General features: G+C 37.1%; 2 protein-coding genes across 2 annotated transcripts in view; one reads left to right on the top strand and one right to left on the bottom strand.

The window, feature by feature from the left end:
- Window positions 1-19071, bottom strand: part of LOC117304366 (neurocalcin homolog) — a 45789-nt gene extending 26718 nt beyond the window's left edge. Inside the window, exons 1-2 of the mRNA XM_033788773.1 lie at window positions 18828-19071; window positions 2621-2791 (exon numbers count right to left, since the gene is read on the bottom strand). The gene's annotated coding sequence lies outside the window, so the exon portion shown is untranslated. The remainder of the gene's footprint in view (window positions 1-2620; window positions 2792-18827) is intronic.
- A 136-nt stretch (window positions 19072-19207) lies between these two features.
- LOC117304502 (solute carrier family 66 member 3-like) lies at window positions 19208-22893 on the top strand. Its single transcript, XM_033789006.1, has 7 exons — window positions 19208-19391; window positions 19747-19829; window positions 20302-20374; window positions 20509-20575; window positions 21173-21293; window positions 21773-21811; window positions 22354-22893. Exons 1-7 carry the CDS (start codon window positions 19225-19227, stop codon window positions 22443-22445), a joined length of 642 nt encoding a protein of 213 aa, XP_033644897.1. The 5' UTR covers window positions 19208-19224; the 3' UTR covers window positions 22446-22893.
- The last annotated feature ends 1631 nt before the right edge of the window (window positions 22894-24524 follow it).

The following is a 24524-nucleotide window of genomic DNA, read 5'->3' as shown; positions in this document are numbered from 1 at the left end:
ACAAATTTACAATTGGGACTAGGATGCTTATTTGTTTAGAAACCCCATTTGACAATCCCACCAGAATTTGTGTAACTGTTCTGTAGGTTTAATGATAACATTAACGTCAGTTGGGCAAAATTCCTAATTGTTTCGAAGAAACCAGAAACACATGTCAAGTCTGATTCTTGGGTTTTCTTTGCTGACAATTTGTTTAAATTGATAACTTGTTAAATGTTTGTTTTACTTCCATTTAATTCATGGCTAAATGTTACTTTCTCATGCACAAGCCATACATGTAAACTGAGCCAAAAACTACAATAATTGAAGTTCAAACGGAATCCCGCGCATGTAAAAAAACTCAATATTGTTTGACCAGGTCCGGGAAGTTTGAACACGTGCAAAACTAGTCAATTACAAATCCTGAAAATGGAAAAAAGGAAATCTCAGACATTTGTTGACTTACAGCACGTTTGTCATGCTCTGGAGGGAACAACAAACACAAGGTTGACTCTTGATATTTATAACTCACAAGCCATGAGACGATCAAACAAAAAAAATCAGTCAAGACTGTCATTGTTGTATGACATGTGCGTTCTACATTAATCATGTTGCTGTACAATAGGCATAGAATGTGCGCCGTGTGTTCTTCTGTTTTGAGAGTGTCTTAGGAGTGTCTTTTGGAAACGGATTTCATTTTTTGTCATTTTTTGTGTCTGTCTGAAACATAATACATGTATGTATGTCCAAATTCATCAAGCATCATTAGGGTCGAGGGCTTGGAGTGCCCAGTTATAAACATAGTAATTCTATGGACCCTATTTTGTACCTGTCCTACGCTATCCTAATAAGCATAGTTTGCGTATAATCTCTTGTCTTTAAGGGGTGTCTGAGTGTCTTTTGGAAATGGTTTTTATTTTGGGGGCTTCCTTTTTATGTCCGTCTGAAACATGATACATTATGCCCAACAAGCCAAGATTGAGTGCTTGGAGAGAGCCCTGTTTTCAATGGAATTTACTTGCTCTTCTATTTGCCATCTTTGTCCGAATAGCTCCATGGTCCGACAAAATTTCCTCTTGAGGTCATGCTCACTTCCTTGACACTGGTTCAAAGTCACGTCCATAACAAGGCAGAAGAGAGTAAACTTATAATTGCAAGCCCTGTTACAATTTACTGCAGCCTAACCACTTGACTACAGTGACCTGTTGTCACAGGCAGATGACAGATGAAAGAGGTGGTAGTACATGTGCAAGTCAACCTGAAAGTTGGAGCCAAATTGACGCAGCCTGCAAACTGACAAGAATGCAGCGCTCAAAAAAATGCGTGATATGACGCTTGCCTCCATGCCCCCCTGGTCATTGCCTTGATGCCCTGTAATGCTCGAGTCTAGGAAAAAATGAAAGTTTCCTCACAGGGTGTCCTTTCCACAGGAGAAAATGCCTTGGTGCCCTTGCCCTTTCAGAAACAAAGCATGCAGGCCTAAAATGTTTAAGAGGGTTCCCCCAACACCCTGTGCATTTTTAAAGTGTCTTTCCGTGGTTTATCTAATATTTATTTTTACTTATTGTCGTCTTCTTATATAATGTTCCTTTGTACCCCGCGGTGGTGCAATTTTTGTGTATTTTATCTCTGCAATTTTTATCAATATTTTTATCTTGTAATGCAACATTATTCAGCTTCGTGCTGCCAGTTGGTTTTTTAACAAAAATTAATGAAATGAATGAATGAATTTATCAGCTGAAAAATTTCCAAAACATCGTAAATTTTAATAATAAACATAAAAACCATTTAAAGATTATGCTGAGGATATAAGTTCAAACCAACCATGAAAAAGACTGCATTTAGTGCCTAGATCTTTGAGAAATTGTTAACCAACCTTTATTATAAAATAAATCATAGGCTTTGCATGGTCTGGTGGAAGATTATTGTTTTGGTTTGCACTTGCAGTTTATCATGCGCGGTTACTTCATAATTGATTAAATATTGACTGCATTGGTTTTCAATTTTGTTTTCTTCCAACATCCGATATCACGCTGAATCGGTCTTCATTGTCGCCTACTCAATCTGCTCCTTGCGCTTGAGCCCTTTAATGTGTAAATAAAGAAAACAAAAGACAAGCTTGCAAAGCTTAAAGGCACTGGACATCTTTGGTAATTGTCAAAGAACAGTCTTCTATGTTGATGTATCATCTCAACATTATTTATTATATTATTATTATGAACATAATATGCATAAAATAACAAAACTGTGAAAATTGGAACTCAATTGGTCGTCGCAGTTGCAAGAGAATAATGGAAGCAAAAAAATACCCTTGTCGCACAAGTCGTGTGCTTTCAGATGCTTGATTTTGAGATTTCCGCTAAGGTCTCAAAATCAATTCCCATATTTTAGTGAGAAATTACTTCTTTCTCAAAAACTACGTTTCTTCAGAGGGAGCTGTGCTGTTTCTAACATTGTCTTTTATTATCAACAGCTCCCCATTGATCGTTAACAAATGAGTTTTCATGCTAACAATTATTTTAATTGATTACAAAAAGGGTCCACTGCCTTTAAGGTGGGTGGACTGAACACAAAGAATGTACAATCCTACAAGATGGAAGGGGCTAGCCAGAAAGCCTATGTTTTTCATTCAGACACTAACCTGATCTCAGATGTCTATCTCAACCCGTCCTTAGCATGAATGAAAGTCTAGCTACTTGACATCAAACGGTGAATGAAGACACACGTTCCTGTCTTCCGTTTTCTTCCCAGATAAACTCTCCGAGAAACACGACGCACACGAACCGTCGGAGAAACAGCTTCCTCAGGAGCTCTGCCAGAATGAAAAGAAGCGGAATTCATAAGTTTATATAAAAATGTATGTATGACGTTACCTCGACGTTACACTGGTTCAAACACAAGGGTGAGAATCTCACGACAGAGGTCTCTTTCTTTTCAGCTCAAATGTCGAGGACGGCCGGCTGAATGGGCTTATTCCTGACTTTAAAGGCACTGGACACATTTGGTTATTGTCAAAGGCCAGTTCTTGCATCCCAACACTACATTTATACATGTGTAAAATAACAAAATCTGTGCAAATTTTGACTCAATTGGTCGTCAAAGTTGCAAGAGAATAATGAAAGAAAAACCACCCTACATGACTTTGCACATAGTGCTTCCAGATTCCTAAAAAGGGCTTCAGGCCTGAAGTCTTTTACAGATTCAAATATTTGAGTAAGAAATTTCTTCTTTCTCAAAAACTATGTTTCTTCAGAGGGAGCTGTTTCTCTCAATTATTTATACAATCAACAGCTCTCCGTTGCTTGTTACCAAGTAATTTTTTGTGCTAATAATTATTTTGAGTAATTACCAATAGTGTCCAGTGCCTTTATAGCGACCTTTAAAACCCCCACAAAAAACACGTATAAAATGTAACTGAACATATTGTTGAAGGCATCGAGCACATCTTCATGGGACCTTCACCTCACCTACTTGTGTTATCGATTCTCGTGATAAAACTCAGATATGCGTTAAATAAGCTTATTTTTTATAGGGAAAATGCAAACAGGAGTGACATCAGATGGAGTGGCATCTGAAGGTGGTTCAATGCATGTGCCTCTTTTTATAAACAATAATACAAATATAGAGACTGTTTTCGACATTACTGAAGTTAGACACAAAATGTAAGCAAATTAAAAAAACATTCTTGTTTCTTTTTTCAGCTGGCAAAATCCCAGTTGTAACGCCTGAGGGGAAACAAATCTCATGCCACTGCTCCAAGTGGTCTGACTAAAAAGCTTCCACATTCAATATGAAATATTGACTAGCGGAAAAAGGTGAAGGACTAGTAAAGGGACAAACTAAAATGGGTCCCGCTGGCATGTCAATAAAAAAGAGGTACTGGACACTATGGGTAATTACTCAAAATAAATGTTAGTTAGCATAAAAACTAATTTAATAACGAGCAATGGAGGGCTGTTGATAAAACATTGTGATAAATGGCTCCCTCTGAAGTAACATAGTTTTTGAAAAAGAAGTAATTTCTCATTTGAATAGAATTTGAGCATCAGAAAGCACATCACTTGTGCGACAGGGGTGTTTTTTCTTCCATTATTCTCTCGCAACTTTAACGACCAATCGAGTTCAAATTTCCATAGGTTTGTTATTTTATGGCTCTTGTTGAGATACACCAACTGAGGAGACTGGCCAATTACCAAAGGTGTGGACAGTGCCTCTGGGGGGCAAACCCTGCAACATACATGTGTACACTGTACATCGTTGTCAAGCTTTCTACTTGACTAACAACTCAACATTTCTAGCTGGTTTCTTTTTTATATGAAGTGTGACCACTGAGTATGTATCAGATTGGATATTACATCCTGCCTGGGATTAATTATTAATTGCATTTTTTTTTCCCCACTCAGCTTAGACTTCAGTCGAATCACACTGCATACCCTTTATCACAGCTTCTTAAAGCACAAAGAGCCATCACAATTATCAATGCTTGTAAAATTTCATTTTTTTTTCAACAATTTGTTCGACCCTCCCAACCCATTTTGAATTATTATGCTGTTTTGCTGGGGTGGGGTAGGGTTGGAAAAAAAAAAAAAAAAAAAAAAAAAAAAATGAAAAAGCAAAACACGAAAGAAATTGTCTTGATCAAAAATGGAAATAATTCAGTATTTATAAAGCACTACACATTTTGATAATCATACATTGAGCTTGTACGGGATGACTACGTACATTACTTGTACGTACATTCCACTGCATTTTAACACATGTACTGGAACTGTACTGGGTATTTGATATACAGTACTTGATACTGTGGGGTCGAAGCATGGTTTTTTCGTGGTTTTTCAACCTCGTACAACAAAACCGAAACAGACCGTGCCAGTACATGTATCTATGCAGTTTTTCTTCCAACGCAACATGTACATTGTACCTTGTGTATTTAGAGCGGGCTGGTGCTTGCGTAAAGAGCCTTGGACAAGGCTACGTTGATTGTAGCATGTTACATTACAGAGACCTCAAAATTAGATTTTGAGGTATCAAAATCAAGCATCTGGAAGCACACAACTTCGTGTGACAAGGGTGTTTTTTCTTTCATTATTATCTCGCAACTTCGACAACCAATTGAGCTCAAATTTTCCCAGGTTTGCTATTTTTATGCATAAGTGGGAAGACTGGTCTTTTTGACAATTACCAATAGTGTCCAGTGTCTTTAAAAACACCATTCAGCACTCCTTTCTCCACACTCCTCCACAGCCAACGTCAAACCCACTTGTTTTCCAGCTAGCTAAAGCGCAGTTGCTGTACACCGCATCAAAACTCTACCTCCATACTACCCACGGCAGCCGAGTCTCAATCCACAGATGTATATGTGGGTTTCAAACCTGGGTAAGGTTTCCCCAATCTAATTTAGCCACGCTTGGACTGACGTCTTGGCAGATACATGAGAGTCTTGAAGGAGTTGGTCCCAAGTGACACATTGTTACCCTACTCTACTCAGGACTCACACCTCCAAGTCTGTTGCATTCATACAGTGCTGCTCACTATGCTTTGACATACTCGTACAGTACTTGAGTGGCCACATGAAACTGCTATGAACAGTAAATTTATACATAAACTTAAAGCCATTATACACTTTCGGAACAGAAAAAAAAAAAAAAAACATTCACAGATTTACAAATAACTTACAGGGTTTACAGAAGGTAATGGTAGGAGACTTCCCTTGAAATATTATTCCATGGAATGCATTACTTTTTCAGAAAACATTAAAACAAGTATCAATTCTCGACATCGAGAATTACGGATTTATAGTAAACACATGTCATGACACGGCGAAACATGCAGAAAAAAGGGTGGGTTTTCCCGTTATTTTCTCCCGACTCTGATGACCGATTGAGCCTAAATTTTCACAGGTTTGTTATGTTATATATAAGTTGTGATACACGAAGTGTGGGACTTGGACAACACTGTTTACCGAAAGTGTCCACTGGCTTTAATCGAGAATGGTGAAGGTATAGGCCCTAATTCTAAAAAGGTTTTAAATGTTCAACAATAACATTGTTTTCCTCAAAATGAAAACCTCTTGAAATTTAAGTGTTTTTGCCCCTTCCGAGTGGGAGTAGAGATGGCCAATACAAGGTATGTGTAATGACACACGAGGGCCACCCTGGGAATGGTTTACAAGTATTTTAAGGTATGGCGGGGAAGTGTGGGAGACAGAGGAGGGGGGAAGGGGTTGAATTGAATTCAAATTAAATTTTGTTGATTCCTTATTTGCATAAGTGCAGTACTTTGTTGTCAATTATAAATTACATCATGTACAGTAGTCTATTCAATATTCATTTTGAAATCTTGATATTTATAAAAAGGCAAGCAACTCTTCAGCCCCCCCCCAAAAAAAAGAGAGGAAAATTACCATGGAAAGCAGGCATGATACTTCATGGAGGCAACAAAGGTGATTGCCTCTGTGCCCCCTGGTCATTGCCTTGGTGCCCTTGAAATGTTCCAGTAGAAATTTACAATTTCCCCATAGGGTGCTCTTTACCAAAGAGAAATTGCCTTGGTGCCCTTGCCCTTTCAAAAATGAAGCATACAGACCTGATGGACAGGGATGAGATTCTGAAGGAAAAAATGGAAAAGACTGCAATATGTTCTTCAAAGAAGCTGAACACATGTATACATAAACACTTGTAAACTATTGAAAAGGTTTTATTCTGGTTTCATCATAAACACAACCAAATACAGAGTTATAGACTCGCGGTTACCCAGCAACAGTTTCACAGACCACAAAACAACAACCTGTTTCCACTCATTCACCAATTATCACTCTCTCTCTCTCTCTCTCTCTCTCTCTCTGTGGTCATTGTTCACAGACAGACAATGGTTCCTCTGAAGAGACCACTTGACAAAACACTCTTGAGTACCACTCGGGGGTTTCTTTCGTACATGTACACAGAGAGAGAGATGAGTTCAACCACGGATGATGTTGTAAGACATCGGATGATATAATAGAGTTACATATAAAAACTACAGGGCGCACTGGCCTATATACGTGGCCCAGCATGCGCGCATGCGGCCATTTTCTAAGTTGACAAAATAGCATCGCACTGCGTGTGTTTGTGCGGCCATTTTGTAAGTTGACAAAAGAGCATCGCAGAGCGTACAACTCGAATGTGCTATTCAATGCTTACCCTGTGTAAATTCAGAAAGTAGACAGTAAGCGCAGAATTTGGCGGTAAGCAGAGCAATAAAATTTGACCCAGGGGGTCAATGCAAGACACTTTTGAGGAATCAGAAGACAGTTGTATGTACAATTCATTACATGCCACTTACAATGTACATGTATGGGACCTAAAATACACTTTTGTGGTATCAGAAAAGAGTTAGCATGTAATTTTTTTTTTTACATGTATGCCACTTACAATACATGTATGGGACATAAAATACATTTTTGGGGTTGAACCAAGAATTGACTAGAGTGGGATTCAAACCAACGACCTCCGGATTAACCCCAAAAATCATTTCAAAATTTACCCAGTCAGTTTCCCTTGTGGTTAATATTGACATAAAATACACTTTAGTTTGTGAAAATAGATTTCTTCTGATTATGCTGAAACGATTCTGAAAGTCCACTAGGAAATTCTTAATTAAAATGTACACTGTACTAAACGCCCTAAATTGCATGTTAATCTGTAACCGCAGGGGTATCTTGTAGATGACCAGAGCTTGTGGCAATTCACACAGTGCATGAACCCTACGCGTACCTTCCCGGCAATTGTAGCCCACTTAATGCTGAAAGCTTTTCCCCTAACTACTATTTTTAGTCCACTGGTCAAATTAATATCAGGACTTGGTCAGGCTGCAGATTTTGACATGTACTTACGTACAATCGTTGGGCTCGTGTTTCCAAAAGGAACACAAAAATATAATGAAAAAGACTAGAAGGGCATCCTCTGGCTCAACACGAGACGGCACTCAAAGATTGAGCAACTTGTTTGACATCAAATGGTGATCACTCACAGTCGTTGTTTTGACAAAAAAAGATGGCCAAATAAAAGACGCACGTGTTGTCTGTTAATGACACGACGAGCAGACAGCCATTGATGAGGCTTTTTTCTTCAATTCTTCAGCTTGATGGAGAATGGTTCAATTGCAATTCAGCAGATTGGGTTTCATAATAAAGATGATCACACTTGGCAAGATTGGAATAAAGACGTTCGAGTCTCGTCTCAAAATAGATCACCTCCTCAAAAATTGATGTCTAAGTGAAGACGATTAACTCTGCAATGTCACGTGTGTGTGTTTGTTGAAGCTAGACGTTCAGCCCCAGAGACTTGTTTTTAATCTGTCTATAATCCTAGTATCCGTTGAGTGAAATCATTTCTTAGGAGATTGCAAGTTGAATCTTAATTCTTTTAAACCACTTGAATATTATTATTATTAAATGAGACAACCATAGCCCGCTCTTGCCTCATTATTGCATTACTTTAGTTTGACAGGGTTGGAGAGATCAAATAACAGTACGTGCATACGGGTACAACACGCTGTGCATACATGTAATAGTGTGGGTTTGTCATAACATGTTATAATGACAAATTTGCCTTATTTGTGAGTTTGTTCAAATCGACACGAACAGCATCAACCAGTGAATTTTGATTACATACTTTGTATACCCTATTATTTTAGACTTTACTGTACATTGAATCAAAGAATATTCACTCACTAGCAACATGTATGTCACAAAGCTGTAGAAAAAGGTAGTGGGTTCCAAAGCCCACGATGAACATTCAAATCTTCCTGCTTTTCCATCTGAAGCCCTAATCCATGACTATAGGCAGTATATTGGTGTAACTGTAAGGCAGTGGACACTATTGGTAATTACTCAAAATAATTATTGGCATAAAACCTTTAATGGTGAAGAGTAAATGGGGAGAGGTTGGTGGTATAAAACATTGTGAGAAACGGCACCCTCTGAAGTGCCATAATTTTCGAGAAAGAATTAATTTTCCACGAATTTGATTTCGAGACCTCAGATTTAGAAATTGAGGTCTCGAAATCAACCATCTAAACGCACACAACTTCGTGTGACAAGGGTGTTTTTTTCTTTCATTATTATCTCCCAAGTTAGATGACTGATTGGGCTCAAATTTTCACAGGTTTGTTATTTTATGCATAATGTTGAGATACACCAACTGTGAAAGCTAGTCTTTGACAATTACCAATAGTGTCCACTGCCTTTAATCTATGATGCTCACCTACATCAAGATCCAATACCACAAATTATTATCACACACTATGCACATTACACAAAAAAATCACCTAATGAAGCAGCACTTGATTCAAAATAAATTATTACCAACAAATTTATTCGATAGGCCTAGTCACTGTAAATTTAATGATGACTAACGTCATCATCATCATCAGGTTGCAGCACAGCCTACTTGACACCGTCAACTGCCATAGTAAGGGCCTGTACACAAACATTATAGAATAGGGTTCCCAATTGGATAGCTATGGGAAAACTAAATGAACATGTAGGTGGCATGCAGTAGACTTACATGTACCAATTCATTTTTTTGATTTTTGGGGTTGAACATAGAGTGGGATTCGAACCAACGTGCCGGCGCTCTACCAACTGAGTTATCTAGCCCTATATTGGCAGTGTCCCTATTTTGTCAATATCTTTGTTCGGGGGTGCCAGTCAGAAGCCTCGTTATATATGGAAATGTGCGCACTACTGGACCTGCGCAAAACAATGGGGATTCACGCTTGATACATCACAAAGGCAACGAAGACGATTGCCTCCTTGCCCCCTGGTCATTGCCTTTGTGCCCCTGAAATGTTTCAGTGTAAATTTACAATTTTCTCGCCCTTTAAAAAAAAAAAACGAAACATACAGGCCTAGAGATTACCCAGTAGGTCTCCTTTCACAAATTGTTGTAAATTCTCCCGTGGCATTATAGCTAAAGTTGTTTAGCATACGATTTCTCGAAAAAGCAGAACAACAAAACCTCTTGAAAGGCAGTTTATTTATGTGCACCACAGGCAATGATGTTGATGCGACGAAAAAAAACCCCATCATTTATAGGCATAAATCTTTATGTGCTAAGCATTTTTGTTAACTGCTAACCAGCTGCTATCAGATGGCCCCTTGTGAATATGGGTCTTTGCACTCCACTCACCATGACGCGAAGCTCCAGGTAAGAGCTTAAATCCATGTACAGTTGCCTGTAAACATAAATAGCAATTTCTGTTCTGAGGTTCTAAATACCCACACATCCACACGAACATCCCGAGCCCATTACCTACAAAAACACATAAGGGGTGAGAAAATTGACAGCCAGGCTATCAACTGTAGAGACACCAAACTGACCTTTAGCAAAGATGAGTGGTTTGCGTCAAATGAACACCTGGGTAATTTCAGAAAATACAAGGAAAACTATTCCCTGCTCTTCAATAAATAAGGAGCGAAAAGCTCAACTGAGCTCACAGAGTTGCTCATGATACGTGAAATATTTTTTTAACAAAAATAATCAAAATCACTTTATAGATTACTGGCAGCATCCACATGATGTACCTGCACAAACTAATCTAATCCTGCCCTTCACTCCTGAATGCACAGGCGGTAGTTCTCCCCAAACCATGTTCCAATGCGATATTAATAAAAAATATATATAAAAACAAATACACAGTTATTTTATACTTCATTTTCAAACAGCGAAAAACTGAAAGTAACTGGAATTAAATTGTGCTTATAAAAAAAAATTGTCATCAATGCCAGGGTCCCCACATGAGTGGTATTGATCGAATTGTCACCCATCAGTTCATGGAGTGACGGGGCACCAGATGGTAGCGAGCACAAACCCATTTAGTTACATTGTACAAGGAATAATATTGGTGTTCTGAATTTGCAGCGAGCATGTAAGTCATTTTCCCTCTGGCTGGCGCTGATCAGCAGTGACAAGCAGTGGAACCTACGCCTCCATGGTACAAGGTGGTGACGGACTGATGTGGGAGGAAACCGCTATGGGTGCGACCTCCATAATCAAAATGTCATGTCGAATTTGTATGGGGGACGTGAGATTGTTATTTTATTTTTTTTAAGCTCAATTTTAGGAAATCGTTTTTACATGCTGCCACTCCAGTCTAATGCTTGAAGGCTATAATTGTTTGGTTTAAAGTTGTCTAAATATTGACTACACATGTTGCCACTGCCCCAAGTACATAATGCATGTTATTTGATTCTCAATCACACTATGGTTTGGTTTTAGTTTTATTGGGGAAAAAATCCATCAGAGGCACATCAAACCCACAGCCTTTGCATTGCTAGAGCAGATACCATCATACCATCAAGCTAGACTAAAGGCAGTTTGAAACTTAGCAGCAGGTACCATTAAAACGATTTAATATGATATTATTTTTGCAATGGGGACAAAGAATATTATTTGTTTTTAGGGTTTGGATTTTTTAACAAGCCAGGACTGCCGGTCAGCACACTTCTGTTGCAATTTATGAACATCGGCTTTCTTGGCTCTTTAAGGGGCATCAAGGCAATGACCAGAGGCATGGAGGCCATTTCCTTTGTGAAGTATTAGGTCAGTCCATGTATGTGTGTAGATTGTACAAATACGTGTGTACGTATACAAAGTGCATGCATGCACCTACACGTACATCGTTAAATCTGAATGTTTTTTTTATATAAAATTTCTATAAACGGCACATATACAATCTATTGAAACAGGCTCACTTAAAATTAGATCAACACTTTGTATGTCCAGGCTATCGAAAAGAAACACTACAAAATTTTATATTGCATTTAAAACCAACTATATTGACATGCGTTGAAGACAAACAGAGAACAGTTTCTAAATAACCAATGCATACACCTGCAGTCTGCATTGCAATTTGTGCTTAAAACCTATGCATACAATGTACAGTACAATTATGACAATTTTTGCCTCACCTGAAAATTAAGCTTGGGCGATATTGACTTATTTTATTCACGAGAGGTGACCTATTCTTCTGGTTTTACTCCAAACCTATGGGGTGCAAGATGTCTCAGCTAGGAAATACATTGCGATATTGCGATACTTAATCGATATAGCGATACTTAATCGATATAGCGATATATCGCGATAATAGCGATCGCGATATATCAATATTTCGATTAAAACCAAATCGATCCGATATCGATATCGTTTATAATCGTTTATATCGATATAATTAGTATCGCGATATTCGATAAAAATCGTGATATCGCCCAAGCTTACTGAAAATTGACAAAATGGAACTTCTGGACCCAAACAAAGTCCATGTTTGTATTTTTTCTGTCAGTTGGATTCTCAATATTCTCAATTAGACATTCAGCATGCTTTGATAAAGACTCTGCTTTGGGGTGAAAACACAAGGCTATTTTTTTTGCATTTATACTGGCAGGACACTTCGGTCAGTGAGCAATTGGTAACCAGCTTATTGTTTTGTATTGATAATGTTTAAAGGCAGTGGACACTATTGGTAATTACTCAAAATAATTATTAGCATTAAACCTTACTTGGTAAAGAGTAATGGGGAAAGGTTGGCAGTATAAAACATTGTGAGAAACGGCTCCCTCTGAAGTGGAGTAGTTTTCGAGAAAGAAGTAATTTTCCACGAATTTGATTTCGAGACCGCAGATTTAGAACTTGAGGTCTTGAAATCAACCATCTAAACGCACACAACTTCGTGTGACAAGGGTGTATTTTTCTTTTGTTATTATCTCGCAACTTTGATGACCGATTGAGCTGAAATTTTCACAGGTTGGTTATTTTATGCATATGTTGAGATACACCAAGTGAGAAGACGGGTCTTTGACAAATAGTGTCCACTGTCTTTAAATACTCTTTCAAAAAATGAAAATTGGGGTAATACTTTTATAGGCTAAATGTTCAAATGGGTACTCAAATAAAAACTGTTTTAATATTATAAGTGTTTGTTGTGCTGGTGAATCAAGAGCACAAGTTCCTGTTCAGCCACGTGTCACCTTCTGCCAGTATATGTTTTATCCCATAAAATTGGGCCCTGGAATCTGTAGGTCGAGTCCGGACACAATTCTGACCTCAACCTTGCATCCCAAACAAGGGAAGATATGACAGGGTTAGCATTTCAAGTGAGAGTACATGTAGTCAGTCAAATTCCTAGGGTACATTTGAGAGTGTGGTTTGTGTGAAAGAGGCTAAAGTCAGTTTGCGACTTGAAAATCAACACAAATTTAGTGTACTTGGCGCACGTACATCATCTACCAATAAGGTATGTACGATGTACAGTGTGCCAAACTTGTATTAGACCAATCAGTTTCAAGGTAATTTTTACATTGTACTCTATCAGTGTTTACCGCCATACAACGCATGCGTACTAGTTGTGTTTTCGTTTGATCTTGCGCCATGTTTGCTTGCGCTCCATACAATTGCGGCACCATCATTGGTTAAAGATTCTGTGAGTGTGATGCGTAAAAACTGAATAGTCGGCGTAATGCACTGAACGGATTATTGTCTATACCCAGTAATGGAGGCACATCACTCTCACTCCAGGTCATCTATGTAACATCTTACAATTTGTTCATCCGCTGACGAAAAAAACACACTGTAAATAAAATCGCAATTAGACGGCAGACAGCTGACATGTCTACATCATTATAAACGACCAAATTACCAGATTTGTGCTTTATGCTGATTGCATGCACAGTAAAAAAAAGGTTCCCATGGTGATCAGTTTGATTCGCGCATTGCACTGTCTTTTGTGCGCTGCATAATATTGCATGTATTTGTAGGTCAGTGGGCAATGTAACAGAGGAACAATACATTCAGGAACAATAGTTACTGAAATGACCATTATAATAGTCGGATACAATCAATCATTGCTAAATCTTCTCTCTATTTTTGCCAACAAACTACTGAAGAAATTTGTTTAAAATTTTACAGAAAACATGTCGATACTGCCGAACCATGACTAAAACAAAGCAATGATGTACACGTACAAAGTAAAAAAAAAATATAAAAATTCAGGAGTATACTGATAATCTACAAATGTAAAACAAATCACTCTTAAAAGACATTTTACAATTATTCCTACTGAATGTGTCTAATCCCATTGTCAGTATAAAATAAAAACTTTATGAAATAAAAATAAAATAAATTTTGATTTCTAAAAAATATGGTCGTCTACGGAGTACAAAATTAATCCCTACACTCTGTAATTTAAAGTTTACAGTGCAATCGCTTTACAAGCTTTGAAAACGATAAATGTCACACATGGAAATTGACAATACTTAATTGTACAGGTCTAGAGTCTTTTATAAGTTCTAGTTCAGTGAATTTACTGTGATGGATGATGGAAGACAAGTACGTACAGCATTATGAAAGCTCTACATCACTGTCTGTCTGTGTATAATAAAGAATGCCTCAATGCAAATGACAATCAAGCCAGTCATATTTTGCATTACAATAAGGTAATTACTATTTAATGTGTTTTCATTAGTGTTCAATTATATTGAAAAATGCTCATTAAGATGTAAATGTATGTACGTGTGCTTTTAACTACCCAAATCAAAGTCACCTGCATGGATGTTTTCTGGCGTGGTACAGTATTTTAGATCACAGAGCTAGGCCTTGTGGTGAACATACTGTACTATGCACGGTGTCTTGGTTAAAGGTACTGGGGTCGATTTCACAAAGAGTTAGGACCAGTCCTAACTTGGGACTAGTCCTAGGAGTTTACAAACTGCATGGATAGTCCTAAGTTAGGACAAGTAACTGGTCCTAACTCGAGATAAGACTAGTCCTAACTCTTTGTTAAATCCACCCCTGGACATGTTTTGCGGGTCAAAGACCAGTATTCAATTCTCACTTGGTGTGTCCCGACAATCATAAAATAACAAATCTGTGAATTTGGGATCAATTAGTGAATCGAAGTTGCAAGAGAATAATGAACCAAAAAAAAACACCATTGTTGCGCAAATATTTTGGTGAGAAATTACCTCTTTCTCAAAAACTACAGATCTGCTTTCGAGGGAGTCGTTTTTCAGAATGTGTTATTTACTATCAACACAGCTCTCCGTTGCTCATTACCAAGTAATTTTTTCTGCTAATATATATTTCAAAAAAATTACCAATTGAGCATAAAATGCTTGCCTTTTAATAGTAAATGTAAATATTGACAAGAAACACGGTCGAGAGAAGAAGCACCACTGGTGATGCAATTTCATGTTTATGAACACAACTTCAAGAAAAGGCTACAAGTTTTTAATACAAATTTGCTTCCACCTGTTAGTGGGTGCTGCTTAAAGGTAGCGTCTATGTACCTCTCTTTCATTGAAAGAGGATAAAATTTAATTAAATTGTATTTAAATTATTGATTAGTTCAGGCTTTAACAAATGTACAAAGACGTACAAATGAAGGCCTTGAAAGTGAACCGAATCACTATCTAAAAGAGCCGTCCAATGCCCTCCCTAATGAAAATCATGATGATAGCGTACATGTACATGTAGCTTAAAGGAACACGTTGCCTGGGACATGTTGGATTGGGCGAGTTGGTCTATAAAAAGCATTTGTAACCGCTTGTTATAAAATGCATATGGTTAGAAAGATTTTTTAAAAGTAGAATACAATGATCCACACAAACATGCCTCGAAAGTGCACGGTTTTCCTTTTACCTCGTCGACAAGCACGGTCGGCCATTTATGGGAGTCAAATTTTTGACTCCCATAAATGGCCGACCATTTTAGTTCGCAAAGTCAAAGGAAAACCATGCAATTTCGAGGCAAATTTGTGTGGATCACTGTATTCTACTTTTAAAACTTCTTTCCAATCATCATATGCATTTTATAACAAACGGTTACAAACGCTTTTTGTATACCAAAACGTCCGATCCAAGGCAGCGTGTTCCTTTAATGTAAGCATTACGAATACAATAAGAAAACTACACAAACATCCTCCAAAAAATGTACATGGGTATGTAGGTCTACATGTATGTAGTTCCAGGGGATAAAATAACCAATTAAAAAAGGGCGGCCAAAAACAAATACCCCAGGCCAATATAAAGAAACGTCCAACCCCAGCATACAACATAGCAAATGAGCACCCCTCATAAAAAAAAAACCTTCAGAAATTACAAACAAAGACAAAAACAAGAAGAACATCCTTGTAGGTAATATAAGAAAAGAATTGGAAATTTGGCGTCTCAAATTACCAGAGCCAGAATTGATGGGGATGGAACACACTGCAGCTTCTTTGTATACAAAACATTGCAGAGTTATTATCAGAACTCATTAATTATGCAGGCCTGGTTTTAGCGCAGGATGAATCGGAAGTACCCCATTGTTCCCGTCAAACTGCAACCAGATACAATGTACACGAAGCACGAACGATGACAAAAACAGTAAACCAGTGTATTTATTTGAATAGCAGGCCTGCAACTGCATTGTTCTGGGACAGTATACAATGTACACGAAGCACCATAATAACAAAAACAGTAAACTGTGTAATTATTTGATAAGCAGGCCGGCGCCTGTCTGGTCTGACCTTGAAAAAATGATGAATTTCACTGAACGTAAAATTTAAAAAAGATTTCTTTTTAGAACGAGGCACCTTGACACTAGTGAATTAACTGGGTTTTTTTTACCCTGGTCTTGTAAACAAGCAGAGGCAACACAGTTTGTAAACAAACTACACGTAGTACCCAAATCAACAGGAATATTATTAGCATACAATATTAAATTTATTTGTTTCAAGATATTGTACTGCAAACTTGTGCTCTCTTACTAGTGCAGTAATTAAGAAAAAACAGTTTACTACACAAGAACAATGACTTTTTTAAGTGGATCTTTCTTTTAATTGTCAGTCTTTGATGAAGGTAAGTCTTCCATAAAAGTAATGGTTTTAAATCCTTAGCAAATAACTGTTTTAGCAGTGAACAAAGCAAAAACAATAGTTTCTTTGCAAAGGAGGTTCTTGCCTCGCATCTGGATTCAGCAATAACTCAAACTGTAGGTCAGTGCACCTGCATTTCGGTTTCAAATTAATCACTTTTTGTTTGCATTGGCGTTGGTATCAGGACCGTTCCAGTATCGTTTCGTCCCACTTTTAACAAGCCCTGATAGCAAACAAATCTAATTATCAAATTTGTTCATTTTGTGCAGGTATGTGTTTTTTCCTCAGGTAGGTGCGTTAGCCTGTTGCTTCCTTTACGCAATTATTTTTATATATTGATGTAATTTTAATGATAGTTTTAGGTTTTTAATGATGATAGACTTTGCACTCCAGTTTTTATGTTGTGATAAAATATCAACAAACCTTTTTATCACTATCTACTAAACAATGGGAAGATGACAAATCGCATACATAATTAGTAATTATATCTGATGCATAACAGCAAAAAGGAGATATGCACAAGCCTGTATGCTTTGTCTTTGAAAAGAAGGGCAAGAACACCATTGCATTTTCTCCTTGGTAAACGGCACCCTATGACTGAGGAATTCAAGGGCACCAAGGGCACCAAGGGCATGGAGGCAATTGCCTTTGTTGCGTCCGTGAAGTATCAGGCCTGGACAGGACGCAATAATCAAGTCATTACAGTGGATACTATTTTAAAAAATGGGAGGTAGTAAATGGTGTTTTTTTTGCAAAAGTTGAACTTGATACATGTAGGACGATTCCTTGTTTGGTCTCGAAAGACTTTGCCAATATGTTTTTACCTTTTGAGGGCATATGTGAACCAAATCCATGTGATACAAAAAAAGTAAACAAACTTTCCTTTCATCGGTGTTAATATTATTATTTTGATGCTTCTCCCCAATGATGAACAGGAAACCAACAATACAAACAGGCAGCTTTTAAAGAAAAATAATTTAAAACTGTTATTGTGATGCACAAAATTCCTACCTCCATACCTCAACCCATACATGTAAATAACCAAATACAATGAATTAATTTGTTTTATTAAAACCTGCACACATCAACTGGCTTTTACTTAGTACATGTTTGTCAAGTCAAATACGAAAATGAAATAGGCCCTATCACAATAAAATTTCTGACCAACATTTTCAAATCCTCCTCCTGTGAGGTTTCCTGATTTTGTAGGATGTGGTACTGCTAGCCCCCCCCCCCAAAAAAAAAAAGCTAGTCAATGGGACCATGCTAACCAATTGTTCAAAACCAAAGGAATATATAAAAAATATAAAAAACATTTAAACTAAACTAAAGATGGCAAACTGCATTTATGTGCGATTGCAACTTGAACATACACACGATGCACATGTAACGCTATGGCGACCGGACGTATGCTACGGTTAGTTAGTGAAATTTCATTAAAATTAAACTAACATGACTACATAACCATTAATAATTCAATAAACAGTAACAATTAACATTCATGCACACTAAGATAAGTTTTCTAGTGTGGTGCGAGGTGCTATTTTATCTATTAATAAACTACATACAATGCATATGTCACGCTTGGTGTAGTTTACCTAGTCATGCTATAATGTAATAAGAATATGTATAATAATTAATTCAATAAATAATTGTTAATTAAATAAACATTTAAAAACGAATGTTTCTTTCAAAATTGAGGCCAAAATTGAGGACAGCGAGCAATGAAAATAATGGTAACTTCATGCAGTAGACTGTAGTAATAAATGGTGCAGCATCTGACAGTGACACTGACAATAATCAACAATGAGTTTGTCAATAATCACCAGAGTACAGACCGAGTATGTAGAAAACAACGATCAGAGTAGTGACAGAAGAATCTCTGGCAGACACACAGGATAGCGTAGGCGAGGAAAAAATGGTGGAAAATACCGTGGAAAAAAATGGTTTGTACTCACGATTTGTGTAGTTCTACCAAATACCTGGAGGAGGAGAGGTAGAGTCTGTGAAGATTGTTGATGCCGTAATCTGTCAGATTATAACCGGAATGTGGGCTCGTGAAGCACTCAGTTACATGTGGATACGAATACGATGGCTTGCGGCGATAAAAACCTGCCTGGCAGAGAGGGCTTGTGGAGCAATTCTACTGTGCTGTGCACAACAAGTTATGCGCAAACTGTGTGTGTTAAAAATGCATGGAATAACGAACGGGAGCACAAAAAAATGATAAATAACTCTTCACTGGTATCCGGCGGGCAGACTCCTCTATCAACATGTTGATGGTATTACTCTCTTGGTGCACCGGTGGGAAACCAGTCAATTAATTTGTGACGTTTCGAACAGCATTGTGGGAAGATGGCGGCCTCCATGGAATCTGAAATGTTGACGTCTGCACTGTTTATATTGAACTTATTTTCTATAGTGCCGTGTGTTGTGATGAAAATACCGCAAGTATGGACACTATACACCTTGAAGACTGCACGGGGAATCAGTTTTACGAGTATTTTTCTGGAACTTTTTAGGTACTTGTTGTTTGCGTTGTTTTTTTGCATCCATCACCATACAATCTGTCAAAATAATTGTCCAATAGAGGGCGCAATTTTTAAAACCCAGTTGTAAATAAACGCCCCCTTGTTTTTTGTTTTAAAACTTGTTTAGGTCAAGAAAAGTGACTTTTAAACTTTAAATGTCGTTTTGTGCAAGAAAGAAACTAGAATAGCTATAGCAAAGACTCAGAGTAAGACTCAATAATAAACTTGAGGCAAAGTCCAAAGACTTTTTTGTTAGTGAAACTTGATAAAATTGCATATAAAACAAATGTTATTGATTTGGTATGGTCTAACTGAATTTTTTTCTCTTCTATTCTATCTTTTCTAGCCATACAGTATTTATGATGTATATGTTTGTGCTTGCCAAACCGCTAATGCAGTATGCTGAGTATATATTTCTTGTAACACAGGGTACGTTTATGGTACTTCTAGAAACTATAAGGCTCACAGGGGAGCCTTGTAGTTTCTAGAAGCATGTTTCTGGTATATTTATGACAGCTTTTTTACTAAGTTGCTAAGTACATTATCTTAATTAACACTTGAAAACTTAAAACTTAATTAAAACTTGAAAAAAAAATGGCAATTGAGAGAAAATTTAAATTTTACTGGAACATGGTTTTGACTGTGATTTTCAATGGAAATAAGGATTTTCCCTTTTTTATCATCGGCAAAGAATCTGTTTCTTACTGTTTTTACTATTTTGTAATAAGGGCCTATCTATTTGCTTGATTAGTTTACCTAATAAATCATCAAATCAACAATTTCAAGGGGCATCAAGACAGTGTTCAGGGGCATGTGGGCAATGCCTTGGTTTCCACTAACCTGTTAATTGGCAAATCAAAATGTAATGTGTTTATCGTGTTTTTCTTTGTTTTGTTTACAGAATGGGTGGTGATTTTACTGATTCTAAACTACTCCGATCAACTAGACATAAGAGTCATAGCACTCGCCTCGCTGTATCCTTTGAAGACAAAAATCCACAAATTCCTTTATATTTTTAGAAAATTACAGCCACCCTCAGTTTTCAAGAAACATTATACAGGGAAAAAATAATAAATAATTAATTAAACACCTTAATGTTGAAAAAAAGATACTTCTTATCAACGACAATCATTGGAGGTGACCTGACCCCAAGATGGTTCCCAACATTCCTCCTGGTGAGTCTTCAGAAAACCTAAAGCTAATTTTTTTGGGGGGTCACATAAGCGGGTCAAATACCAGTAGCACATGTCAACAAGTTTTTCAGTCTCCTGACGATGACTAGAGCAAGCTAGTCGTAATGTTGAGACCAACCCAAGAACTGACTCTGCGGTAGTACAGTTAATTACAACCCTATAAAAAGCTGAAGTAGTAGTCCCAGCCTATTTCTTTACCATCCGCCCAGGTAATAGTTAATAAGCAGGGCAGTTCTTTTCAGAACTGAGAAGTCTCGTGAACACCCTAACAATCTGCTCCGCGGTAGTAGAATTAGGCAAGACAGTTCTCTAAGAACAAACTCTACCTGGCAATTAGACACACATGTAGTTACCGCAAACCAAATATGTATTTTTCATTTGGACTGTCGGGCAAGCTACTTCTCAGCTGATGATTTTATAGCTACACAACACATGAGTTACCAATAGTACATAAGTAACAATCATTTCCTTTCAAACAGCATGTCTTCATTCTGTGAAGACCTGTGACTATTCTGCATAACTAATCTTTACTCATTTGTATTTATTTGATTCTTATTACCACATTTCTACTTCTTCTAGGCATTGTCTACACCTATTTCTGTGTGCAGCGCCATGTTTCAGATTGTGGCTATTTGCCAAAGTAAGGACTCCGGATCGGTCAGCTTCTTGTCATGGTTTATTGCTTGGGCAACTGGATTTGGTAAGTTGGCAACTGTCTCAAAGTTGCATCTACCTCATTTATTATGTATGCACCATTTACGTATAGCCCAAATATCTTGAAGACAAGCAGAGTAAACAGAGATTAAGAAGACGATCAGAGCATACTGATCGAAACGTCGAGTTGAAACAAAAGGTTCTTTTCAGAACCAAACCAATTCATTAGAGATAGTCATTGTATGGTGTTACCGCAAACCTATCTATATCATATATCCACCATGCACAGTTTCAAATCCTACTTAAACAGAGATTATTCTTCCTGCTTGGACATATTCACTCTGGTTTTGCGGTATTCTAAAAACACGTCCACCTATTGAAATGAAATGTTCGTAAGTTAGTTTAATTAGATCTACATTTGTATAGAATTAAAACAATCAAACAGTTCCTGAAATCAAAGGAATACTTTGCCTTTAATTTGTAAAATGTTTCTGCTCCTTCTCTAAACATGTGTTCTACAATCAGCTCGCATTCTCACATCCTTCTTGACTGGTGAATTTGTGGGTAAGTGTCATTTTTTAAATCGGGTACTTAAATATTTGGAAAAATGGCTTGGAGACAGGTGGGAAAAGTAATATAATTACTAGAAATTTAACCGAATGAGAAGATTTTGAATGTGGTTTACGAAATTAAAGAGAAAACAAATAATAATCACAGCAAACTTTAATTGGGGCTCCGTCCATTAACGTAACAGCTACCAGCCTGGGCTCTGCTTACCACCGAAATACTGCGCTTACGATTGCCATTCTCAGCTTACTGTGCAAGTGCCAAATTTCTGTGCTAGCTGTGTAAACGAAGATTGCCTAGTTGAAGTGAAGTACACATGCCAAGAAGCAAAAATCCCCTGCTAATCCCGTGAAATATTATGCTTGATGGTGTAAGCGCGATGTTCCCTGCTTCTGTAAGCCTCGATTCTTTGCTTACTGCTTATGGTAAGCAGAGCCTTAAAACCCGGCCCAGGTCATGTCCTCACACTTGTATTGCCTAATTATTGCCTCCTGTGCTAACGTATTGTATATTCTTGTATGGATTTTTTTCTTCTTCAGTTTTGGCAAGCTATGTCCCTACCAACATTCTGCGTGTGATTGGTTGTGCAACTATTCTTTACTACCGACCATCGCCAAAGAAATTCAGATAAAATATCAGTCACACATCCTAGGCACTCTGAGGATTAGAGTTGGATTTAGAATTGAGGGATACTGTTTTATTAACTGGTATTTCTATAATAATTATTTGCACTGAACAAGCATTTTGTGAAGTTATTGATTTGTTTTAAACAACAATCTTTTGTTTGCTAAGTCTTTTACGTTATCTTGCCAGAAATCTATTATTGTAATTTTGTGAGAAAGTACATTGCTTTCATCACATCTTAATGTTTTAATTTATGTGAGAAATCATGCAATATTTCAGCTGATCATCCATACCCATTTCGTCTGGTTTCTTCATTTTTAGTGCAATTGGAAAACAACAGAAAAACTGTATTTAAATGGTTTGTGTCTTAGGCCGTTTCCTCACTTTAATAATAATGAACCATTTTTGTAGAGCGCATATCACAATCACAGAGAAGTCCCTATGTGCTTTGAGAAGAAAACAAAAGAGAAGTAAAAGTTAATAGAGATGTGAAGTAAATACAAAAGGAAAATTTCGTTGATACAGAAAGAAGCACTGAAGGCTATTGCAAAAATAAATGTGTTTTTAACTTTGTCTTAAATAAATTCACTGTTTGAGCTTGTTTTATGGTGTCCGGAAGACTATTCCATAATTCTGCTGCTGCTGCCGCAAAAGCTCTGGCCCGATAAAATTTAGTAAAAGTCGAGGGACAAACTAAGAGAGACCTGGATTTAGAGCGGAGATTACGAACTGGATGATATTTTTGGATGAGTTCCTGGAGATAAGTTGGGCCTAAACCTTGCAAACATAAGAAAGTTAATGAAAGTATCTTATACTGAATACGGTGTTTTATCGGAAGCCAATGTAAATCATGCAAAATAGGAGAAATGTGTTCACGCTTTTGAGTACGTGTCACCAATCTAGCAGCAGAGTTTTGGATTCTCTGAAGCTTGTTAATATGTACATCAGGAAGATGTTGTTTAGAAAGAAAAAACACCCCACACAAAACAGTTGTTTATTAATGAGGTCATACTGTGCTACTGGCACAATGAAGAAATAAAAACGTTTAAAAGTTTTGTTTTATATAATGGTGTCATATTTTAGTTGAAAACAGTTAGATTTCGAATGACAAATGGAAAAATTGTTGATTTATTCATCAAATCTTGTTTTTGTGGTTGTATTATTTCGCAGAATACTTATTTCTCATTTTACATTAACTGTACCAGTTTGAATACTTGCGTGTGTATAGAGTCTAGAAATTATAAAGAAGTGGTATTTTTTATATATTTTTTTTATGCCAGTTGCCAGACACACAAGGCCTGAAGGCCACCTCAAGGTGTGGGCTAAAATTATTTTTTGTCCAGAGGCCGTTGCCACCTACTCCTAGGGATGAAACGGGGTTCCCTCTTTTACAGTCCATACGGATGTAGGCTTGCGTATCATCAGTCGGAAGCCTGGGCGGTAGAGCAGAAATCACTACCTCCCCAATTGAGTATTGAGTAGTTTTGGTCAAAATTAAATTTACTCCAGACTTTTTATATTGTTAATGATATTTTAATTCATCTCAAATATCAAATAATCACATTCCAAGTCCAAATGATGGGAACTTTGACAGACTTTTTATTTAACCTTTGACAACCATAAGTCAACATATTTTTGAGTACAAGAGCTAACACAGTTATAAAGTTTTTGCAGACTTCTTAAAGGCTTTATAATAGAGAATAAATTGAATAAATTTGACAATAAGTCAAATGTGCCTTTTAAAACAGATGGTGCTGGCCAATATTAGTTAAATTCAGAGAGTAAATTACCCAAGCTGCCTCATTTAAAGAACTTTATTTTGATTCAGAATCAGTAATTTATTTGATTAAAGCAGGCAACTTTTAAATTTGCTTTAACTCAATAAAATTGTGTAAACATTTTAAGTTTTGTGATTATGTTTTTCATTTAAAATAAACATCAAAATTTTGAACAGAATCTCAATGGACCTTTTCGAAATCTCTTCATTTCTGGCTTACACTCTGCTTATCAGCACTTCTTCCACAGAGCTTCTAAACAGTACTCAATTTCATAAAGCTTAAAGGACAAAGAACTTGCTAAGCACAGA

This window comes from Asterias rubens, chromosome 21 (genome assembly GCF_902459465.1).
Source record: "Asterias rubens chromosome 21, eAstRub1.3, whole genome shotgun sequence".
Lineage (NCBI taxonomy): Eukaryota > Metazoa > Echinodermata > Asteroidea > Forcipulatida > Asteriidae > Asterias > Asterias rubens.
Note: the sequence above shows the minus strand (reverse complement) of the source record. Positions and strands in the feature narration are given on the sequence as shown.

Coding starts and splice junctions, on each gene's coding strand:
- LOC117304502 (XM_033789006.1), top strand. CDS start 19,225: ATGGCGGCCTCCATGGAATCTGAAATGTTGACGTCTGCACTGTTTATA. Junction 19,830..20,301: donor TATATTTCTTGTAACACAGG/GTACGTTTATGG, acceptor TTTTGTTTACAG/AATGGGTGGTGATTTTACTG. Junction 20,375..20,508: donor GTCATAGCACTCGCCTCGCT/GTATCCTTTGAA, acceptor GTTGAAAAAAAG/ATACTTCTTATCAACGACAA.